At 35.9% G+C, this 21,543-nt stretch overlaps 1 protein-coding gene across 2 annotated transcripts in view; it reads left to right on the top strand.

Moving 5' to 3' along the window:
- Positions 1 to 21,543, top strand: part of ccdc88b (coiled-coil domain containing 88B) — a 31,740-nt gene that overhangs the window by 7,559 nt on the left and 2,638 nt on the right. For both annotated transcript variants that reach the window (XM_051127788.1, XM_051127787.1), the window contains exons 11-26: positions 1,789 to 1,935; positions 2,147 to 2,327; positions 4,713 to 4,828; positions 4,928 to 5,017; positions 5,135 to 5,746; positions 6,130 to 6,309; positions 9,468 to 9,808; positions 11,681 to 11,807; positions 12,175 to 12,573; positions 12,747 to 12,908; positions 13,179 to 13,456; positions 14,932 to 15,075; positions 15,626 to 15,812; positions 20,221 to 20,366; positions 20,507 to 20,620; positions 20,789 to 20,937. In XM_051127788.1, coding sequence (XP_050983745.1) covers positions 1,789 to 1,935; positions 2,147 to 2,327; positions 4,713 to 4,828; positions 4,928 to 5,017; positions 5,135 to 5,746; positions 6,130 to 6,309; positions 9,468 to 9,808; positions 11,681 to 11,807; positions 12,175 to 12,573; positions 12,747 to 12,908; positions 13,179 to 13,456; positions 14,932 to 15,075; positions 15,626 to 15,812; positions 20,221 to 20,366; positions 20,507 to 20,620; positions 20,789 to 20,937 — 3,373 coding nt within the window. The remainder of the gene's footprint in view (positions 1 to 1,788; positions 1,936 to 2,146; positions 2,328 to 4,712; positions 4,829 to 4,927; positions 5,018 to 5,134; positions 5,747 to 6,129; positions 6,310 to 9,467; positions 9,809 to 11,680; positions 11,808 to 12,174; positions 12,574 to 12,746; positions 12,909 to 13,178; positions 13,457 to 14,931; positions 15,076 to 15,625; positions 15,813 to 20,220; positions 20,367 to 20,506; positions 20,621 to 20,788; positions 20,938 to 21,543) is intronic.

Raw genomic sequence — 21,543 nt, forward strand, 5'->3', positions numbered from 1 at the left:
AAGTTGCTTTTAAATGAATAAGCCACTGAATTAGTCAAACCCTGTATGAAGCTGCACCATGCTAATTTGAAGATAGATATTTATAAATACATTAAATAGAGCAACGTACACTAACAAAACGGTAATGTAAATATTCCAATTTAAAATAACTGTTGTATTGTAATATATTTTAAAATGTAGTTTATTTCTGTTTTTAAGCTTAATTATCAGCAATAGGGCTGGGTAAAAACAATATCGAAACAATATTGGTTCTTAAAGAGGTCATCGGATGCATTTTCCACAAGTTGATTTGATTCTTCAGAGTCGTAATGAAAAGTCTCTAATATACATTGGTTAAAAATTCTCAATGGTTGTGTAAAACAACACCCTTTTTACCTTGTCAAAATGAGCTCTGCAAAAATCATCCCATTTTGATGGATTGTTCCTTTAAATGCAAATGAGCTCTGCTCACCCCGCCCCTCTCTTCGCTCTGCTGCTCTGAGAGATTGTTTATTTTAGCCGCATTTAGCACGTTTAGCCACTAAACTTGCTAACTAGCACGTTATTAGGAAAGGTGATTCCAGAGATTCATAAAAAACCCCTTATACTCACTTCTGCTGTAGGTAAAGCTGGATCACAAATGATTCACGCGAACATAGACGCATTTATGTAGATGTAACGAGGCGGAAGCGGAGTTAGGATCCATACGCAGTAGTTTATTAGAATCCACAGCAAACAAGTCCAAACCAGTAGTCAGATATCGTAAACGTGAGGCAGGCAAAGTTCGTACACTGAAAGGCAGTCCAATCCAAAACAACAAAGCACAGGGTAATCCAATAAACGTAATCGTAACAAGGCAGGCAATGGTCATACACAAGAAAGACAAGATGATGACAATAAACGCTCAGTAGGTCAGAAGATCTGGCAATACTTCGCAAGGGCCTGTTAGCCAGGCCCTCTGCTAAATACCATACAAACAGGAAGTAACCTGTGAAGCAGAGGGATCGGCGTACAGTCAGTATTCAGCAGAGGGCTGAATTAAAAACCACTGCATGGATTTTTATCATTATAAGGTAGATTTGTACATACACTCCCAACACACATTAATGTTCAAACATGTAAATGTGAAGTTTGCATCCGATGACCCCATTTAAATCCCATGAATTGATTAGTCTAGCCTGTTTTCAGTTAATGAACAAAACATTATAGTGCGCCTCCCATCCAATAAATCGCAATAAGCTTTGTGCTTTGTTACTTTTGATATGAAACAAAGCCTCATTTTTCAAATTCTGTTTTTATTATAGTGAAAAAAAAAAGAGTACTTACCAAAATCCATATCCTGTTTCATGTAACCGCCCAATCAGTGTTTCAACCACGGAAAGATGTCAGTACAACAGCTTGTAAACAATGTAACATAATTAAAATCAGTTCATTTTAACCTTCAATATTATAGTAATGTAGTACCAACTGACTCACATGTGTATTTTACAGCATTAGTTGAGAGATTTGTTTTCCTTGAAATTTGTACTGTACTGAAAAATCGATGTTGAATTTATTGAAACCGAATCAAAAACTAAATATTAGTTAATTATTGGATAGTTAGTAATGATATGATCAACTTAGAATAAGTAGAATAAAAGTTTCAAAAATAAGTTGTGATCAGTCATAAAACACATGCATAAAGAGTCCCTGATTAGCAGCGTGAACGTACTGCAAAAATATCACCAAAGAAAGTAAGTGAGGTTTGGGTTTGGAACAGCATGAAAGTTTGAACGATTTCTTTAACACTCATTTTCTCTGGCCCTACAGGAGCAGCAGCAGTACTGCGCCTCGCTGCAAGAGAACAAGGCGCTTCTGGATGAGCAGCTGTCTGACGCTCGCGCGCGCTGCACTGCTCTGCGGGAACTGGAGAAGGAAAATCTTCTTCTCAGGCAGAAGCTTGTGGATATGGAGGGTGTATGAATGACTTTATGAACTTATAGTGTTTTATTGCTATGCGGCCGTTTGTGACTGTGGAGCTCAATTTTGCTTAATTAAATTAGGTTGGAAGAACACTTCTAAAATGTACTTTAGAATGTATGAAGGTTAAATGAAAGAATTGCATTCTTCTCAAAATGTATGATTTATATTCATAATGCTTTATTGGTATGTAATTGCATTTGTGTAGGAGCGAGATGTTGAGAGACAGAGGGTAGACGAGCTGTTGGAGATGAATATGAGTCTGCAGGTGGAACTCAAGCGTCAGGTTCATTCTGTGGGTGTCAGTCAAAATGTGACTCATCAGCATTTCCTCCAATCAGAGCTTGAGTCAGACGAGGACGTTCAAGAAATAAACATGCCTGAGATTGGTAGGTTTGATATTATGATATTTGATATTATGACTCAACGGCCATCGGTAGACCATTAATTGACTTCATGTATATGCATGTCAATCATGTATATGCAAATCAAGCTGTTGTGTTCAGGAAAAGACATTTATGCATGCATACATTTACATTTCACTCTATCAATAAGACTCAATCTTAAAAGAATAATTTATCTAGAAAATTCTGCCAATGTTCACATACCCTCATATCTTTCCAAACCTCTATATTGTTCTTTCTTCTGTGAAGCACAAAAGGAAAAGATTATCATTGTTCTAGATACTCTTTTCCATACAGTGAAGATGAAGGGGAACAGACAGCGCTGATCTCCAAAGAGTTTTACAAATAACACTTTCATGTAGCTTTTTGTTCTTAAGCTTGACAGTGTTCATCCATATTTTATTGTGTGGAAAACAGCAAAAACATCCTGCCTTGCTTCTCATGAGCTGACAACAGAAATGTCATTTTTGAGTAAACTAATACTTAAAGAGATAGTTCACTCAAAAATGACAACTCATTTGATCATTTGCTCACCCTCATGTGATTCCAAACTCATAAGACTTTGGTTAAATATATTTTTAATGAAACCTGATAGGTTTCTGTCACTCATTTGAAAGTACAAATAACCAAAACTTAGAAAATCATATAGCTTCACGAAACTAGATTAAGAATAAACTAATATGGATTCATTTTGAGATACCTTTCTAAATTTTGTATACCTGAACTTTCTTTGGAGGGACAAAAAGCTCTCAGACTGCATTAAAAATCATCTTAATTTGTGTTTCAAAGACTAACTAAAGTCTTATGGGTTTGAAATGACATGAGGATGTGTGAATTATTTATTTTTGGGTGAACTATCCATTTAATAACATTAGGAGATGCTTTTATTAAAACGTGACTTATAAAAACAGGAACAAAAGTAATTTTTCAATGAGCCAACAATATTCGTAATATACAATTGAAGTCAAAAGTTTACATCCACCTTGCAGAATCTGCAAAATGTTAAATATTTTACCAGAATAAGAGGGATCGTACAAAATGCATGTTATTTTTTATTTAGTACTGACCTGAATAAGATATTTCACATAAAAGACATTTCATATAGTCCACAAGAGAAAATAATAGTGGAATTTATAAAAATGACCCTGTTCAAACTTTTACATACACTTGATTCTTAATACTGTGTTGTTACCTGAATGATCCACAGCTGTGGTAATAGTTGTTCATGAGTCCCTTGTTTGTTCTGAACAGTTAAACTGCCTGCTGTTCTTCAGAAAATTCCTTCAGGTCCCACAAATGATTTGGTTTTTCAGCATTTTCGTGTATTTAAACCCTTTCCAACAATAACTGTATGATTTTGAGATCCATCTTTTCACACTGAGGACAACATAGGCAACTATTACAGAAGGTTGAAATGCTCACTGATGCTCCAGAAGGAAAAATTATGCATTAAGAGCCAGGGGTGTAAACTTTTGAACAGAATAAAGATGTGTACATTTTCCTTATTTTGCCAAAATAGCATATTTCTTTTTCATTTAGTACTGCCCTTCAGAAGCTTAAGAAGATACCTACATGGTTCCCAGAAGACAAAATGAGTTAAATTTACCCTGATCTTCAAATTCAAAAAGTTTTCACCCCCCGTCTCTTAATCGTGTTTCCCTCTGGAGCATCAGTGAGCGTTTGAACCTTCTGTAATAGTTGCGTATGAGTCTCTCAGTTGTCCTCAGTGTCAGATGATGGATCTCAAAATCATACAGTCATTCTTGGAAAGGGTTCAAATACACAAAAATGCAGAAAAACAAAAAGAATTTGTGAGACCTGAAGGATTTTTCTGAAGAACAGCAGGCAGTTTAACTGTTCAGGACAAACAAGGGACTCATGAACAACTATCACTAAACAAACAAACAAACAAAAAAAAAACAGCCATAGATCATTCAGGTAACAACACAGTATTAAGAATCAGGTGTATGTAAACTTTTGAACAGGGTCGTTTTATTTATAAATTCAACTATTATTTTCTCTTTTATGTGAAATATCTTATTCAGGTCAGTACTTTTTGCAGATTCTTCAAGGTGTATGTAATGTTTTGACTTTAAGTGTACAATGCCAGGTTTATTTGACAACTAGATTAGGTAGCAAACAAGAGAGAAGGAGAAATGCAGAGAAAAAAGTTGTTATTTAAAATACGAGTGTGAGTAGGTAAGTGCATCGTTTAATGGTGTAAACTGCTTCTTGAAAGTTGCAGTGGTCTCAGCAGTTCGAGTGGAGGTTGGCAGCCCATTTTAAAAGAGGAACAGAGGTTTTGGAGAGTGCCTTTTTGTCTAGTTGTAAAGGAACAACATGTACATGTGTATCTGTTATGTTGTTTAGATCTGAAGCCTCTGAGTGAGGAGGTGAAAGAGGCTTCCTCGCTAAGGCTTCTGGGAGCTGAAAACGAGAACGCTGAACTGAGACGACGACTAGAGCTCCTTCAAGCTGAACGAGAGGTCAGTGAATGTTCCGACATTTTCATCCTCGGGTTACAAACTGATTCAAACTGATTCATGTAAATTCTCAGGTTTCCCATGTTCCCGTCTCTCATGTAGGCTCAGCAGGCCAACTCCCCTGAGATGACTGAAGAGCTCCAGAGACGCTTGGACCAACTCTCACAAAAGCTTCAAAGCACCCTCAAGGAAGTGAGGCACTTTAGATGGATTTAAAGACAGTTATTCTAAGCGTTTTGTCTACTGTCATTTTGTCCTCGTCTCAACTTTTTTTGAATCGGGTCCTGTCATTTCTCTTTCAACTGCTAGATGGAGTGTCTGAAGAATGAAAATAGCAGCTTGAAGATAAATCTCGAGGAGCTGAGGACAAAACAGAAACGGAAAGACCTAGAGGAAGAGAGAACAGCCTCGGAGGGAAAAGAAGGGAAAAAGCCAGTAATCCCAAGAGGGGAATGCGAGGGAAATGACACGAGGAGAGAGAAACACGATGGAAAAGAAGGCGTAATAAAAGCCCGGAGAGAAGGAGAGGGGGGAGAGGGGGGCGACATAATCCTCAGTGAGAGAAAAAAGAAGGTTATAGATGAAATGAACACCAAAGAGAGAGGAGAGGCCGAGGGTGAGAAAGAAATTGAAAGGAAGAATGACATCACAGAAGAGACATCTCAGCCATACAGCGCTGAAGCGCAGAAGACAGAAGAAGATAAATTCTCCCAGGATGCCCTTGCCCTGCATAGCCAGCTTCAGCAGGCCCTGGAAGAGGTGGATAGGCAGACCACTTTAGCCCAGGATCTGCGCTCCAAACTGGCAGAGCAGAGTAAGAAGGTCTTGGAGGCTGAGCATAAGCTGGTTTTCCTGGAGGCTGAGAACCAACGGCTGAAAAAGGCAGCAGAGAGCCTTGTGGAGGCTAGGAAACAGATAGAGGTAATGAACTGTCAACTTATGACGCAGAAAAACCTAATTACATCATTGCACAATCTCCTTTACAATCCACTCAACCGGTCTAGTCGATAACGGCAATGACTCACGAAACTCCCTGCCACTAGCAATTAAGATAGACATCCAATATGGTTACTTGACCCGTGTAAAACAAGCGCTATTTCTCACAATGATGACTTTTTCCACTTTTACTCATTGTATCATATGGCATAATGAGCCAGGATTGCAATCGAAGAGATGCCGGCCTGATTTCCTCAAAGAACGAACCATGAATCATCACCATTGTGCCTTCAAGCACAGCACTCCACTTTGATTTGCTTCAGATAAAAGCATCTGCTAAATAACCACTTACTATATTTATTTGTCAGGTGCTGCAGGGTGAATCTATGCAGCAGGAGGAGGAGCTGATGCGTCTGCGCAGTCAGGTGGAGTTTCAGAAAATGCAGGATGCAGTGATTGCTCAATTAGAGGGAGAAAGAACAGCCTTGGAGAGGGAGAGAGAGACTCTCAGAGGCACCGTAGACTCGCTCAGGGCCGCGGTGCGCAAGGTGAGGCGGGTTATTAGTTCGGCCTTTTGCTGTACTACAAAGATATGGATTACATGACTGGGGAAATATTAAGATTAATGGTGCCTACTTTAAAATTATGCAGTAACAATGAGTGGATATCAAAAACACAATGGGCAGAGAATCAGCATGGGTAACAGTAATGAGACACCAATAGATGATAATTGCTCTTTAAAGTGGTATTTTACAGAAAAATCAAAATCTGTCATCATTTACTGACCCTCATGTTATCCAAACTCATGAAACTCATGCTTTCTTATATGTAAAATATATACAGTGAAAGTGAATGAGAACTAAGGCTGTCAAGCCTTAAAAGATTAAGAAGCACCATAAAGGTATATACAGTTGAGGTCAAAAGTTTACATACACCTTGTTGAATCTGCAAAATGTTCATTATTTTACTAAAATAAGAGGGGTCATACAAAATGCATGTTATTTTTTATTTAATACTGTTCATGAGTCCCTTGTTTGTCCTAAACAATTAAACTGCCTGCAGTTTTTCTGAAAAATCCTTCAGGTCCCAAAATTCTTTGGTTTTTCAGCATTTTGGTGTATTTGAACCCTTTCCAACAGTGACTTTTGAGATCAATCTTTTCACACTGAGGACAACTGAGGGACTCATATGCAACTATTACAGAAGGTTCAAATGCTCACTGTGATACATTAAGAAAACTTTTTTAATATGAAAATCTGGGTAAATGTAACTTATTTTGTCATGTAAGTACCTTCTGTAGCTTCTGAAAGGCAGTACTAAATGACAAAAATATGACATTTAGGCAAAATAAGAATCTTCATTCTGTTCAAAAGTTTACACCCCAGCTCTTACTGCATCGTTTTTCCTTCTGGAGCATCAGTGAGCATTTGAACCTTCTGTAATAGTTGCGTATGAGTCCCTCAGTTGTCCTCAGTGTGAAAGATGGATCTCAAAATCATACAGTCATTGTTTGAAAGAGTTCAAATATACAAAAATGCTGAAAACCCAAAGAATTTGTGGGGCCTGAAGGATTTTTCTGAAGAACAGCAGGCAGCTTAACTGTTCAGGACAAACAAGGGACTCATGAACCACTAACACTAAACAAAAAAACAAAAAAAAACAAAAAAAAAGGTAACATGTTGGATCAAGTGTATGTAAACTTTTCAACTGGGTAATTTTTATAAATTCAACTATTTTCTCTTGTGGACTATATGTAAAAGTCTTTTATGTGAAATATCTTATTCAGGCCAGTACTAAATAAAAAAAATAACATGCATTTCATATGATCCCTCTTGTTTTGATAAAATAATGAACATTTTGCAAATTCTGCAAGGTGTGTGTAAACTTTTGACCTCAACTGTAAATACATATAAGTCCATATGTACTGTATTATATGGATTTGTGTGATGACCACACCAAAATGCTAGATACAAGTGTACAAGTTTCCATTTCTTAATCCTCATTTGCATATTCAAACTTGGAGTATAAAGATGCTTCATGCCATTTTTAACGTCAGTAATGCCATTGGTTCGTGCATGTCTCTTGACTGAACATGATATGCCAACTTTAAATATGTAGATTTGAGAATTGTGCTGAAAGGAAAGATTTTCAGTGCAAAACCATTTAAATTTCAAATTAAATCCATGGGGAAAGCTAAAATATTGCTTCAAAAGCCTTTCAATTTAGCCATAGTCATAGATTACTTTTACGTCAGTAAGATTTTTGCTTTGAAAGAAATTAATGCTATTATTCAGTAAAGAGGCATTAAATAGATCTGAAGTGACAATAAAGGCTTTTCTTTGACTTTGACGCTCCGTTCTGCATTCTCTTCTGTTGTATGGAAAAGAGCAATGTAAAAATGTCTTGTGTATTTCATGGAGCCTTAACAGTATATAGAGATACAAGCATAAGTAAATTATGACAGAATATTTATTTTTAGCTCAACTACTCCTTCAAATCTTGAGGGTTTTTTTTTTAGTGCTGTCCTGTCAGCCATTATACTGTGCTCGTAGCACGTGCACTTTAATTGCAGGCACAAATGCGGCGCTGTTCACGTGCTGTAGCCTGTAGGGTACAATGGGGCTAAAGGCGCCCCCTAAGAAAAAATGTGCTTTTCACTGTGCCCGAAGAATATGATTACAGAAAAATACATACATTTGTACTGAACATTTATGGAGCAACATGTTTTGTGTAAAAAAATAAATCATACAAGTTGTTTATTTTGTTAAAAAAATCTCATAAATGTATGAGGTGGCAAGGGGGCATTTTACCCCACACATGGGGTAAAAGGCCCACCAGCATGGGGTAAAGGCACACAGTATTGATACAAATACTTTCCCTAAAATAAGTTTTTTTTTTTTATGTATAAGTTAATACTTGTTCAGAACAATCATTTTAGCAAAGTCTGTACTATTTTCTGTTTGTTTTCATAAATAAAATAATTATTTTTTGTTCAATAAATATACTGTCATTAAAATGTTAATATAAAACATATATTTTAAAATACAGAAACAAAATCATTTCAAAACGTAAAGATTCTGACCAAAGGAGATCCCATAAAAATTTAATATAGATTTACAGTAGTAACAACAAATTATATTTTATTATATAATATGATTATATGATATGATTAATAGCATGTTAAATAGCATGTTAAATATGATGGTTTCATTCTAAACATGGTGATTATTTCTAAGATGGACACCCAACATAGTATATGATATTTGCCATCTGAATTTAACCATGTCGTGTCAACAAATGGAAAAGTTATTATTTTTAAAAGTCTAATAAATGTTAAAATTGATAGCTCTCAAGTATGCTGTAATGTTTAATGGTTATAGTCAATGGTTAAATATTAGGAAAAAAAAAACTATTTCCCAGAGACATCAGTAAAATTGGTATCAGTGATACTGACCTTCAGTCATAAAAACAAAATGTAACAAATATTAAAAATACACTGTCTTTATGTTTTATACTTTATTTTGAAGATTTAGTGTGAAATATTTGCAATATAAAAGTATATTTAAAAAATGTATGGTGGGATTAATTGTGATTAATTGCGATTAATTTCAGAAAAAATGTGTGATTAATTCGTTTTTGTTTTTAACAATTGAGAGCACTTTTTATTTGTTGACTGAACTGAACTAAGCAAACTATTTTCTCATAGGGTGATCAGCTAGAGCTGACCAACCAAAACCTTAAGGCAGACCTTGAGAGATTGGGACGGACCTTAGAGTCTGCCAAGCGGCATGAAGAAGAGCTACAAGCTGAACTGAGAGAATCTGGCGTGGAGGCGGAGTCTTTGACTCGAGGGCGGGAAGAAGCCCTGCTTGATGTTATGCGACTGGAACAGGAGAAGGAGGCGTGTCAGGCAGAGTTGGACAGTCAACGGCGTGAACTACGACAAAGAGAACGAGAAATGTCCAGACTTAGACAGCAACTGGAAAGCACAACATCTGCCCTAGAACATGGCAACCAACGAGCCTGCAGCCTAGAAGCACAAAACAGGTACAGACATAAGTACATGCAAAAAGATCTTTGCACTTATTGAAATGTGTCACCGAAAACAATATTGTTTCATTATTTATTTACCTTTGTGTCATTCCAAATCAATACGATGAATCTTTATACATATATCCACCTTATTTTTCAACACGGAAAAAGCCATTTTCTGTGAATGTGCAAGACTTCTGGTTCATTAGCCGCTGTAAGGAAATAACCAGAAGAATAACAAAGTGCATTAAATGGTAAAACTCTTACCATATGCGAAATAGACAATGATATAAAGCATTTTTGTTTAATTTTGGGCACATCACATTCGGCTTCATAGACAAACATGTCAGTGACATTTGCCAAGTCTAGCACAGGTTATGTAAAAACTCACATTATAATAACTGAATATCTGCACTGTGTTTTTTATAATAATGGAATTCACGAGCGTGCGCACTCATCAATAGCTTCAGCGCTTTCAGCGATGACTAATCTAAGCGCCTCTGATTGGCCGATACATTCCTAAATTAAACAGAAACACGTTTGATTGGTTATAAGGCTCAACGCTGCACAAAACAGTGCGTAAAAGCTAATGCAGTGTGAGTGAATCTAAATGTAATTCCGTGAATTGACACTTTTCATTCATTTTTACATTTCATTTTAATCGCGACAGCTGTAATTGTGCAGGGGCATTTTTTGCCGCTTTATCTTGAATTTATGGGGCATTTTTGTTTTTCATTTTTTTTCACCTAAGTTCAAGTAGTTATTTACTATTAATAATCTTCTACCACAGCTTTCAAAACTTTAAAATCACTGGTTCTCATCTCTCTGTTGCTCATATCAAATTGCTTAAAGGAGACGTCCACTTCCAGAACAACAATTTACAGATAACCTACTCACCCCCTTGTCATCCAAGATGTTCATGTCTTTCTTTCTTGAGTCGTAAAGAAATAGTTTTTTGAGGAAAACATTTCTGCATTTTTCTCCATGTAATGGACTCATATGGTGCCCCGATTTTAAACTTCCAAAATGCAGTTTAAATGCAGCTTCAAATGATCCCAGATGCGGTTGTAAACGATCCCAGCCGAGGAAGAAGGGTCTTATCTAGCGAACGATTGGTTATTTTCATAAAATAATACAATTTATATACTTTTTAATCTCAAACGCTTGTCTTGTCTTACTCTTTCTGACCTCTGTTTTTTTTCCTGTTCATGACAGTTAGGGTATGTTGAAAAACTCCCATCTCATGTTCTTCCTCAACTTCAAAATCGTCCTATATAACCTTTTTTGTTAAGGGTGTTTGATCTTCTTAGCATGTTCACTTCGCAAAGACTGGGTCGGTGCTTCTGCAGTGGTGTGGGATGATTTTGAAATTGTTTTAAAAGTTGAGAGAGACAAAAAACGATTGGAGTTTTTCGACATACCCTAACTGTCTTGAGCCAGAATACACAGAGTTCAGGGAGAGCAAGACAAGACGAGTGTTTGAGATTAAAAAGTATTTAAATAGTATTCCTCTTCTTCCTCAGCTGGGATCGTTTACAACCGCATTTGGGATTGTTTTGAAGCTGCATTTAAACTGCATTTTGGAAGTTCAAACTCTGGGCACCATATCAGTCCATTATATGGAGAAAAATCCTGAAATGTTTTCCTCAAAAAACACAATTTCTGTTACGACTGAAGAAAGAAAGACATGAACATCTTGGATGACAAGGGGGTGAGCACATTATCTGTTAATTGTTGTTCTGGAAGCGGACTTCTCCTTTAAGAATTTTGTGAACTATTTATTTCATACAAAACCCTTGGTCAAAGTCCTTTCTGGTCTTATGAAATAAATAACACGGCATAAGAATATTATGTGTATCACTCCCTACATCTGTCATCTGCCCACAGACGCATGTGTCAGGAGCTTTCTCAGCTCAAAGAGACATGTGCCCAGTTCGAGGAGGTGCAGAAGGAGAATCTGCAGCTCGGTACGCTCAACGCTGAGAGCAAGGTCCAGATTGACTCTCTAACAGAGGTCTGTGCAGTATTCAAAGTGTTTATATGCGAGATTCGAATGATAAATGCAATTACTATAGCGCTTCGGTGCACCATATTTCTGCAGTTATGTTTGCCTGGAGGTCCCACTGAGCTGAGATTTTGCAAAATGGGCCTCTTTGAATATTTCCTTTGAACTAGATAATTGTTTTCTAGTAGCTTTTTTATCTGAAAATCCTCAGCACAATTAGATTTCCCCTCCTCGGACAACTGCTGAAAATGCATCTTTGTGAGATTAATGAAAGCCGTTATTGCTCAGGTTTTCCTAAAGAGGCACATTGGTTAGTTCTAGATAAAGCTGGTAGGGTACAGCAATTGTCTAACTTTAATATCCCACTCACAACCAGGATCTGGCTAATGAGAGCGCCCATTCCCGAGAGTTATCCAGTCAAATCGCGCAGCTGAACCGAACGCTCGAAGAGCTGCAGACCAAGCTTGAAATGGCAGCTACACAACAGCAACGATCGTCTCCAGAGGTTGCTTTTTCACCTCCTGACTCACACACGCAGAGAATCGAGAGTTGTGAATCAAATAGACAGTCTCCACCGCTGTCAGAAAGGCCCCAAGAGGCCACTGTCAGTATTGTAGATAAGGTTAACCACAGCCAGAGCTCAAGGCCTACAGACTCTATCGACGCAGCAGAAGACTCTGAAAACACAAGGAACAAACAAGCACACACAACGGCACAAACTGACAACGGCAGCCAGGAGGTGTTGAGTCAAAGACTGATAAATACAGAGAGGGAGGTGAGATAAAATGCAAAACACACTGAAATGTCATTAGGTTTTAGGCCCCGCGAGGCCACTTCACGTATTGCTTTATTTAAACATCATTAACCCCATCCAGGGATTCTGATTACATTCTAAATGAATGGATATAAACTTGTATGCTGAACTCTATGCCTCTGGTTGTATCCCAGAATGCAGTGCTGCAGCGAGAGCGGGAGGTGTTGCTGTCTCAGCTGACTCAGTCTCAGTCAGCCTGTGCTCAGCTCAGAGAGCAGTTGGACGCCCTGCAGCGCCACTCCATCTCGCTGCAAGAGAACTGTGCTAAATTACAGGCCCTCAACACCAAACTACAGGTGAGTGCTTGATTGAGTGTGGGTTGCTGGTCTCAAAATGGACTCTTGACACTGAAATAAAGGCTGGGGTATTTTAGAAAGTGACATTTGTTTAAATCTAAATTAGATTTTAAAGTGGGTGGACACTACTGGGTTTCAATCATACCGTTGATGGAGCATAAAACTACACCACTTTAAATTATACAGGCTTTTCATAAACAGGTTATTTCCGCACGATTGACCACACTTTCATTATATCTGCTTTATTTTACCCTCTTTCCTCTCACTTAGGTGGAGCAGGCGTCTCTGAGCTCCGAACATGCGGCGGTGTTGGCCCGTTGCAATGAGAGCGAACTGCGCTGTGCCGCTCTGGAGGCGGAGTCAAGGGTGTGGCTTAAGGAGAAGGAGGAGTCAGTGATGCGCTTAGAGGCTATAAGGCGGGATCATGATAGATTGACAGCTCTGCAACAGAGACAGGAGGCGGAGTTAGAAGAGTTGCTGGTCAAACACAGTAAACTGAAAAGCAGCAGTCGCAGTCTAGAAGCTCAATATAAAGACACTGAGGCCAGGTACAGTGTCTTAGACAAGTTTCATTTATTTTATTAATTTAATCATAAATGGATAATCATTTATTTATTTGAAAATAAATTAATTTATTTGTTTAATACATAATAATTTAGCTTATTCACATAAGAGGAAGAAAAAGAAAAAGGTTATTTAATTATTTTAATAATAAATTAATCATTTATTTATTGAAAACAAATTAATGTATAATAATTTGTTTAAAAAAAAATTTATTCACATAAGAGGTCAAAGAGGAAAAATGTGAGGTTAATTATGTAATTTAATAATACATTACTAAATTGTTGTTTTTTGAAAATGAGTGAATTTATAATAATTTGTTTAATAAATAATCATTTTAGCTTATTCACATAAGAGGTCAAAGAGAAAAAAATGAGGTTAATTAATTAATTAATTGCTAACCATTTATTTATTTGAAAATAAATGAATTTATAATAATTTGTTTAATAAATAATCATTTTAGCTTGTTTACATAAGAGGTCAAAAATTAGGTTATTTAATTAATTTAATAATAAATTACTAACCATTTATTTGAAAATAAATGAATAATAATTGAATAAATAATTGAAGCCTATTCACCAAAGAGGTCAATGAGAAAAAAATGAGTTTTTTATTTAATTAATTTTGTAATAAAATAATAACTATTTATTTGAAAATAAATGAATTTATAATAATTTTTTTATAAATCATTTGAGCTTATTCACATAAGGAGTCAAAGAGGGGAAAAATGGGAGTTTGTTTAAGTATTTTAATAACAAATTACTAACCATTTATTTATTTGACAATAAATTGATATATAAAAATTTGTTTCATAAATAATAATTTGAGTTTAATCACATAAGACGTCAAACAGTAAAAAAAAAAAAAAAGTAAGGTTATTTTTTTTAGTAATTTATTTAATAAAATAGTTTGTAATAATTTATTAGTAATATATTTAGCACACTCACATAAGTGGTCTAGGCGAAAAAAGGCAAGGTTATTTGTTTATTTACTTAATAAATTAATTAATAATAACAATACTTTTAGATAATATGTAATTTTTTAGGTTATCTTGTTTTAAGTAAATCTGAGATAAATCGAAATATGAATATAAAACAGTTAACATGACTTACAGTTTAGTAAAAAATTAGTAAAATAAGTGTAGATTCCAAAAAGTATTATTACCTAATTTTTTTTTACTAAAATAAAACAGCACAGCACACACACTCACCCACAGATTTTGTATTACACTAAATTTTTGCATGTAATACTTTTATACATAACCCCCATATACTATGTTTATATAAACATAACTATTATAGTGTTGGTTTATTATTGTTAAAGTAATAGTTGTTCCATATGTTTTATCTGATGTTAAAGTCATGAATTTACAGTAGCTAAAATAAACTAAATTACATATTGATTTATCAAAGTATTTTTGATTTAAAGATTACAAAATGTTGTAAATACCATACTTGTCTAGATATAAGGAGTTGTTGGAGCGAAAAGCACAGTTGGAGGCGGCTGAGGAATCGATACGTGTGGAGAGACAGAAAATGGAGAAAGTGACACAAGGGCAGGTGGAGAGCGAGAAGGAGCTGGAGAGACTGAAAATGGACAATGAAAGGTGAGAGAAAATCATAATTGCAGTGACCACAATACTGGGTTGAAGTTACAGTTGAGCAGATTCATAGGAAAGAGAGCGGAAGTGATGATACCACCCACCACAAACTGCTCTTCACCCATTATAGTGGTAGTAAGCCCCACCAAAGTCTCACCAGAGCATGAGTCATTTCATAGCCCAGTTTCCAACAGTTGTTGCCATGGTGTGACAGCGTGTGAAAATATTTGTAATAACATTTGTTGCTTTCGTGACAGGATAAAAGAAAAATTTCTACAGTATGTTCCGTTAGGTAACTGTGTTTATGTAGATTGTTGTATAGACTCACAAAAACATGCTTCACCTCACCTTTATATTTTGCATCAAGAAACGAAAAGAAAATGAAGCCTACATTGGATGTACATTTAATAATTTATACTTGTATAGAAATATATAACAATAACAAATTAAAAAAATTAATAAATAAAACATTTATTTCTTTTGGGAATAACATAAGACCTTCATGAGATGTGTAGTTCAGTGTAATTCACCTGTTAAATGTATTGATTATCTGTAGATATCAGAACCTGCAGAAGGAGTGGGTTCAGATGCAGTCGGAGCTGCTGGCTCAGAGTTCAGTTGTGCGGGCAGAGTTGAGTGCGGCTCAGCTTGAACGGACCAGACTGGAGGGAGAACTCAGCGCTCTTAAAGAGCAAAACCAACAGCTGGATCTCAACAGCGTCCGTCTCAGCAGCCAATACCAGGTCTGAGCGCAAAGCACATTATGACACTTCTGTGTGTATTATATATACAGTATATAACATGTTTTATTTCTTTCTTTCTTTCTTTTGTTTAAATCATTAATCAAATATTCAGCAAGGACAATTTTCATTAAATCAGCATATTACAGTAATTTCATCATGTGACACTGAAGACTGGAGTAATGATGCAGAAAATTCAGCTTTACCCTCACAGGAATTCATTACATTTTAAAATATATTTAAATAGATTATTTTACAGGTTATAATAATTTAAATTGTAATAATATTTTACACTAATATATTAAAGGGGTCATATGATGCGTTTTTTTATGTTTTCATGCTTGTTACAAGCTGGTTGTGCATATATAAGATGTGTAGAGTTGCAAAGATTAAAGTCTCAAACCCAAAGATATATTCTTTATAAAAGTTAAGACTCAGCCACGCCTTCCTAAAACGGCTCATTTAAACACGCCCTCACAAATCTACATCACGGTGTGGGAAGATTTGCATAACACCACCTAAATGTATATGCAAACAAAGGCGTAACTTTTATTCTATCTGTAGTATTGCTGCAGCTGCCGCTACGTTGTGGAGACGGTGTGTGCTTCGTTGTAAAAGTGAAAGTACTTTCTTTGGCCTTCCAAATGGGTACACAACTAGAAATCAGTGGTTAAGCTGTATTTACAACACTGTTCCGGAACGATACAATGCAAATATTAGAGTATGTGCAGCGCACTTTACAGAGGATTGTTTCCTGAACCTGAGAGAGTAGCGTACAGTGCTGGCTATACACAAAGGCTGTTTCTATAAAGTGGGGCAATTCCAACTTTGCAAGGAAAGTCTGGCGCTTCTGACTCACAGCCTGTAAGTACATTTTCATATTTAAAGAATTTGCTACTGGCTATTCAAACATGAGTTTTGAACAGTGTAGAGTAGTGCTTGTTGTTTGTCATTTCTACAATCACAGTAGTAAAAAGGCAGTAGAAGTCATTATAATCAGTAATTATGTCCTCACTGGATGCAACAAATGCCTCATTTATAATAGGTTTTATTGTTTTTGTCTCGTCGTGCCAGTACACGTGCGTAACATTTCTGTCACACGCTTGAGGTATTCGACCAGTCACAATGCACCGGATAGCTTGCTAATCAAAGCACACCGCGCTTTTCAGAACAATGAGTTTTCTAAAAATTGACGTGTTTCAGAAAGGGGGGGGGGGGCAGAGGGGAGCAACAATAATGTACAGTATGTGTTTTTTGAACATTAAACCACGTAAACATTGCATTACACCAAATACACAAAATAATGTTCTTTTTAGCAACATCATATGACCCTTTTAATATAAAGTGCATGCATAATTATGCAAGTTGATATTCTGATCATTTTTTCCAAGCACATTTTACAAATTCCAAACCACATCAATCTTCATAATTACTATTAATTTTGTATTTAATCATTTATAAGTGATATATAATTGTCCATGAAGGCTGGAAGTGAAAACACCTTGGGCCAGATTTACTAAACAGGGCAAATTAGCGTCAGTGAGCAGTTCCATAAAAGCACAGATGCTGATTTACTGACTAGGTGCACTGATTTTCATAATGACCAGCACAATCTACCAGGAGCAGTGCAAATTTGCGCCTGTTTTAAGACATGCTTTTTTTTGGCGTTAAATAATAGCGCTGTCGCACGATTAGTTTTTAATACTCTCCTCCTATAAATTTAGCATCTGAAAGGGAAACTCCTACAAATGCATATTCAATAAGGCCATGCGAAAAAATAACTCTGTCCACGCCTTTTCAGTGCTAATTCTTCACTGTCCATCTATGGGATTGTTAAGTGATGACGTAATGCGTTCATTGAACACACCAGCGAACACTGTTCCGGGTCCAAACCCCAACTCCTTTCACTTGAGAATACTATCTCAGCAGCTGTTAATGAGCACTGTTTATTCATATTGAACATTTAAGATAAACATTTTCAAATTGACGGTGTACACTACAGTCTCCGTGCTCACAGCGTCCCAAACACAAATAATTTTTATATATTTTTTTTTATTCATATTTTCATTGTATGGCTTTCTGTGATTTCGGTATGGTTAGGATTATAATTTTTTGGTTGTATTATATCACATTGTGAGTGTATAAATAGTACCGTTTGTTGTTTTCTCGTGTCATCTTGTAGATCGTTTGGACCCGGAAGTCACGGAAAAGGTGACACTTGACAAGTGAATAGTAAATCCTGACAGTACTATTGCAAGCACAAGCTGTTAGAAAATCTGGCTCATGTGTGCATAATTATTAAGCAGGTTTTCTTTTACAGATGAATTAAGCCAAAAAAGAGATTTACCTCAGACAGAAAAGTAGAAATTATTAAATTCCTATGAGAAGGATGCAATACTAATGCAATACTAGAATTTGCAAAGTTAAGCCATGACCACTGGACAGCTAAATTCTCAATGGGTCAGCAGGGTCAGACAAAAACAGGTGGAGAAGAAAAGTCTGTCTTGGAGAGATGGACTAAAAATTAAACTCTCAAAACTTACTTCCAGACTCTGGAAGATAAATTCTTTAAACAGTGGTACTAGAGGATGTGGTGCTTGTCCAAGAGTCACTCTCAACTTTCTATACAGCCTTAAAAAAATCAGTCTTATGTATTTTACTACACTTCAGCATGTGATTCTTATTAAGTTAGGGTCATTTTTTAGGATTCTTTACCTAACCTAAGTCTCTGAGAACCTGACACCTTGTATTTCTGGAGACTCCAATGGTGGCATTGAAGACTAAAGGTTTCCTGATGGTGTTGCACCTAATTCTTCACCTTCATTTTTAAGTCTTTTACAGTTAATGTGTCTTTTCTTCTCCACGTGTTTTTTTCTGACCGTGCTGAGTCAATGAGCATTTCGCCATCCAATGATCACGCCTTAATTTTGAATTTTCTAGTATTGCATTAGCATTGCTTCCTTCTCATGGGCATTTAATATATTTTGAGTTTTCAGTGCGATTTAAATCTCTTTTTTTGGCTCATTCTATCTGTACCAAAATACTTCTCTTAATAATTATGTACACATGAACATAAGGAGTTTTCACTTGATGCCTTAATGAACAATTACACTACCAGTCAAAAGTGTTTTAACAGTAAGATATTTAAAGAATTCTCTTCTACTCACCAACCCTGCGTTTATTTGATCCAAAATACAGCAAAAATTGTGAAATATTTTGAATATTTAAAATAACTACTGTTTACTTGAATTTATTTTAAAACGTTATTTATTCTTGTGATCAAAGCTAAATTTTCAGCATCATTACTCCAGTCTTCAGTGTCTCATGATCCTTCAGAAATCATTCTAATATGCTGATTTGCTGTTCAAAAAACTTATATTATTATTATTATCATCATCATCAATATTTAAAACAGGAGAGTACATTTTTTCAGGATTCTTTGATAAATAGAAAGATCCAAAGATCAACATTTATCTGAAATAAAGAGTTTTTGTAACATTATACACCACACCATTCAAAAGCTTGGAGTCAGTATAAAATTTTTTTTGGGAAAGAAATTATAGAAATTAATATTTTTATTTAGCCAGGATGCTTTAAATTGATCAAAAGTGATGATAAAGACATTTATAATATTACAAAAGATTTCTATTTCAGATAAATGCTGTTCTTCTGAACTTTCTATTCATCAAGGAAACCTGAAAAAATTATACTCAGCTGTTTTTAGCATAATAATAATAATAATAATAATAAAAATAAATGTTTTTTGAGCAGCAAATCAGAATATTACAATGATCATGTGACTGGAGTAATGATGCTAAAAATTCAGCTTTGAAATCACATGAATAAATTACATTTTGAAATATATTAAAATAGAAAACAGTTATTTTAAATAGTAAAAATATTTCCAAATTGTACAGCTTTTGCTGTTCTGCAAATAAATGCAGGCTTGGTGACTTTAAAAAAACAAAAAAAATCTAACTGTTCAAAAACTTTTGACTGGTAGTGTATATATCATTTATAAATAATTAAATACAAAGTGAATAGTAGATTGATGTGGTTTGGAATCGGTAAAATGTGCTTGTAAAAAAATATGATCAACTCGCATAATAATTAAACAAGCACTATATAACTTTTTGATCAAATAAATGTGTAGCCTTCCAAAGAGATTAAATAGAGATTAAATTATTATTAATTTTATGTTGTGTGTCATTTAATGTCATAACACTTCTGTTTTAAATTTTAAAAATGCAGAACTATCTTTTAGAATTATTTATAGGTTTAAATTTTGTGGTCTTATTATGCATTTAATTATATTGATAGTCTGAGATTATTCATGTTAACTACAAAACGTTTAGTAATAATGATTTAAGTTTATAGTGTAATTTATCACCATAGTATTTATATGTTATAGCTCCTAACCCAGTTGAAGGCCAACTTGGAGGAGGAGAACCGACATCTAGTAGAGCAGAACCAGAACCTGGCCAAAGATAACAAGGCCCTACTGGAAAGCAGCCTGGAGAGCAGAGACCAGCACCACAACCAGCAGAGAGAATACCTGTACGAACACACACACATTTGCAGCTCACTTTTATCCACTTTTTCCACATGCACCATGTAGAACGTTCAGCAGCGGACCACCTGCATCAGTAAATAACTCATGTTTTTCTCTTCCATCTGTCCATCTGTCTCCACCTCAGTGACAAGCTCAACGAGCTGCGCAGAGAGAAGCAGAAGCTGGTGGAGAAGATAATGGATCAGTATCGTGTTTTGGAGCCGGGTCTGCCTAGCGTGTGTCCACCCAAACAACCAAAGTTAGTCAAGCTTTAACATCTGTCTCTAGCAGACCTATTCACTGCTTTACTCACTGTAGGCTCTCTTTCATCTTGACATCCTGCCGTTTTTCTCCTTTACCTTTTTTTGACTTATCTGAATCTTGCTCGCCGCCTTTCAATCACCTATAAATTCTCTCGTGGCTTCAGGAAGTCGAACTGGATAGCGGACCGCATGAAGAAGCTGATAAAACCTAAAGGTGGAAGCAAAGAAGGCCGCGCTCTGTTTGTTGCCGCCGGCAGTATAGAAAACCTCGCTGATGTAGACGGCGCTCCCATCTCTTCAGCTTCAGCGCCTGGTGAGACTGCAGAGCTGTATGGCCAGTGTAATAACATTAGATGTATTGTACCACAGAGCGAAAGAGAGTGCCAGTAAGTTAAGACTGCAGGGCTCCCTGGACTCTGTAAAACACAAAAAGGTCCCCAAAAGCCCATAACAATGAATGATGCTGTTACCCTACCACATTATGCCGTTCCCTTGGATCACAACCAAATATAGTAATTCTGCGTTTATGTGAAGGAGCAATGGAATGGAATTTGGAGATCAAATGAATATTGCACAGAGTGTATACAGCATTGAGATTTATGGTAATATAAAAACTAACAGTAACAGTGCAACTACTTATATGTATTGTATTTTCAGTGTATATTGTAGATACATATAACACGGCATTAACTGAGCACATAAGGGGATTTGTAATTTTTAGAATATGTGGTTCCAAACCCGTAAGACCTTCATTTAACTTCGGAACACAAATTAAGATATTTTTGATGAAATCCGAGAGCTTTCGGACCCTGCATAAACGGCAATGGAATTAAATGTTCCCAAGCCCAGAAAGGTATTAAGAACATCGGTAAAACAGTCCATGTGACATCAGTAGTTCAACCATAATTTTATGAAGCTA

This window comes from Labeo rohita, chromosome 14 (genome assembly GCF_022985175.1).
Source record: "Labeo rohita strain BAU-BD-2019 chromosome 14, IGBB_LRoh.1.0, whole genome shotgun sequence".
NCBI lineage: Eukaryota > Metazoa > Chordata > Actinopteri > Cypriniformes > Cyprinidae > Labeo > Labeo rohita.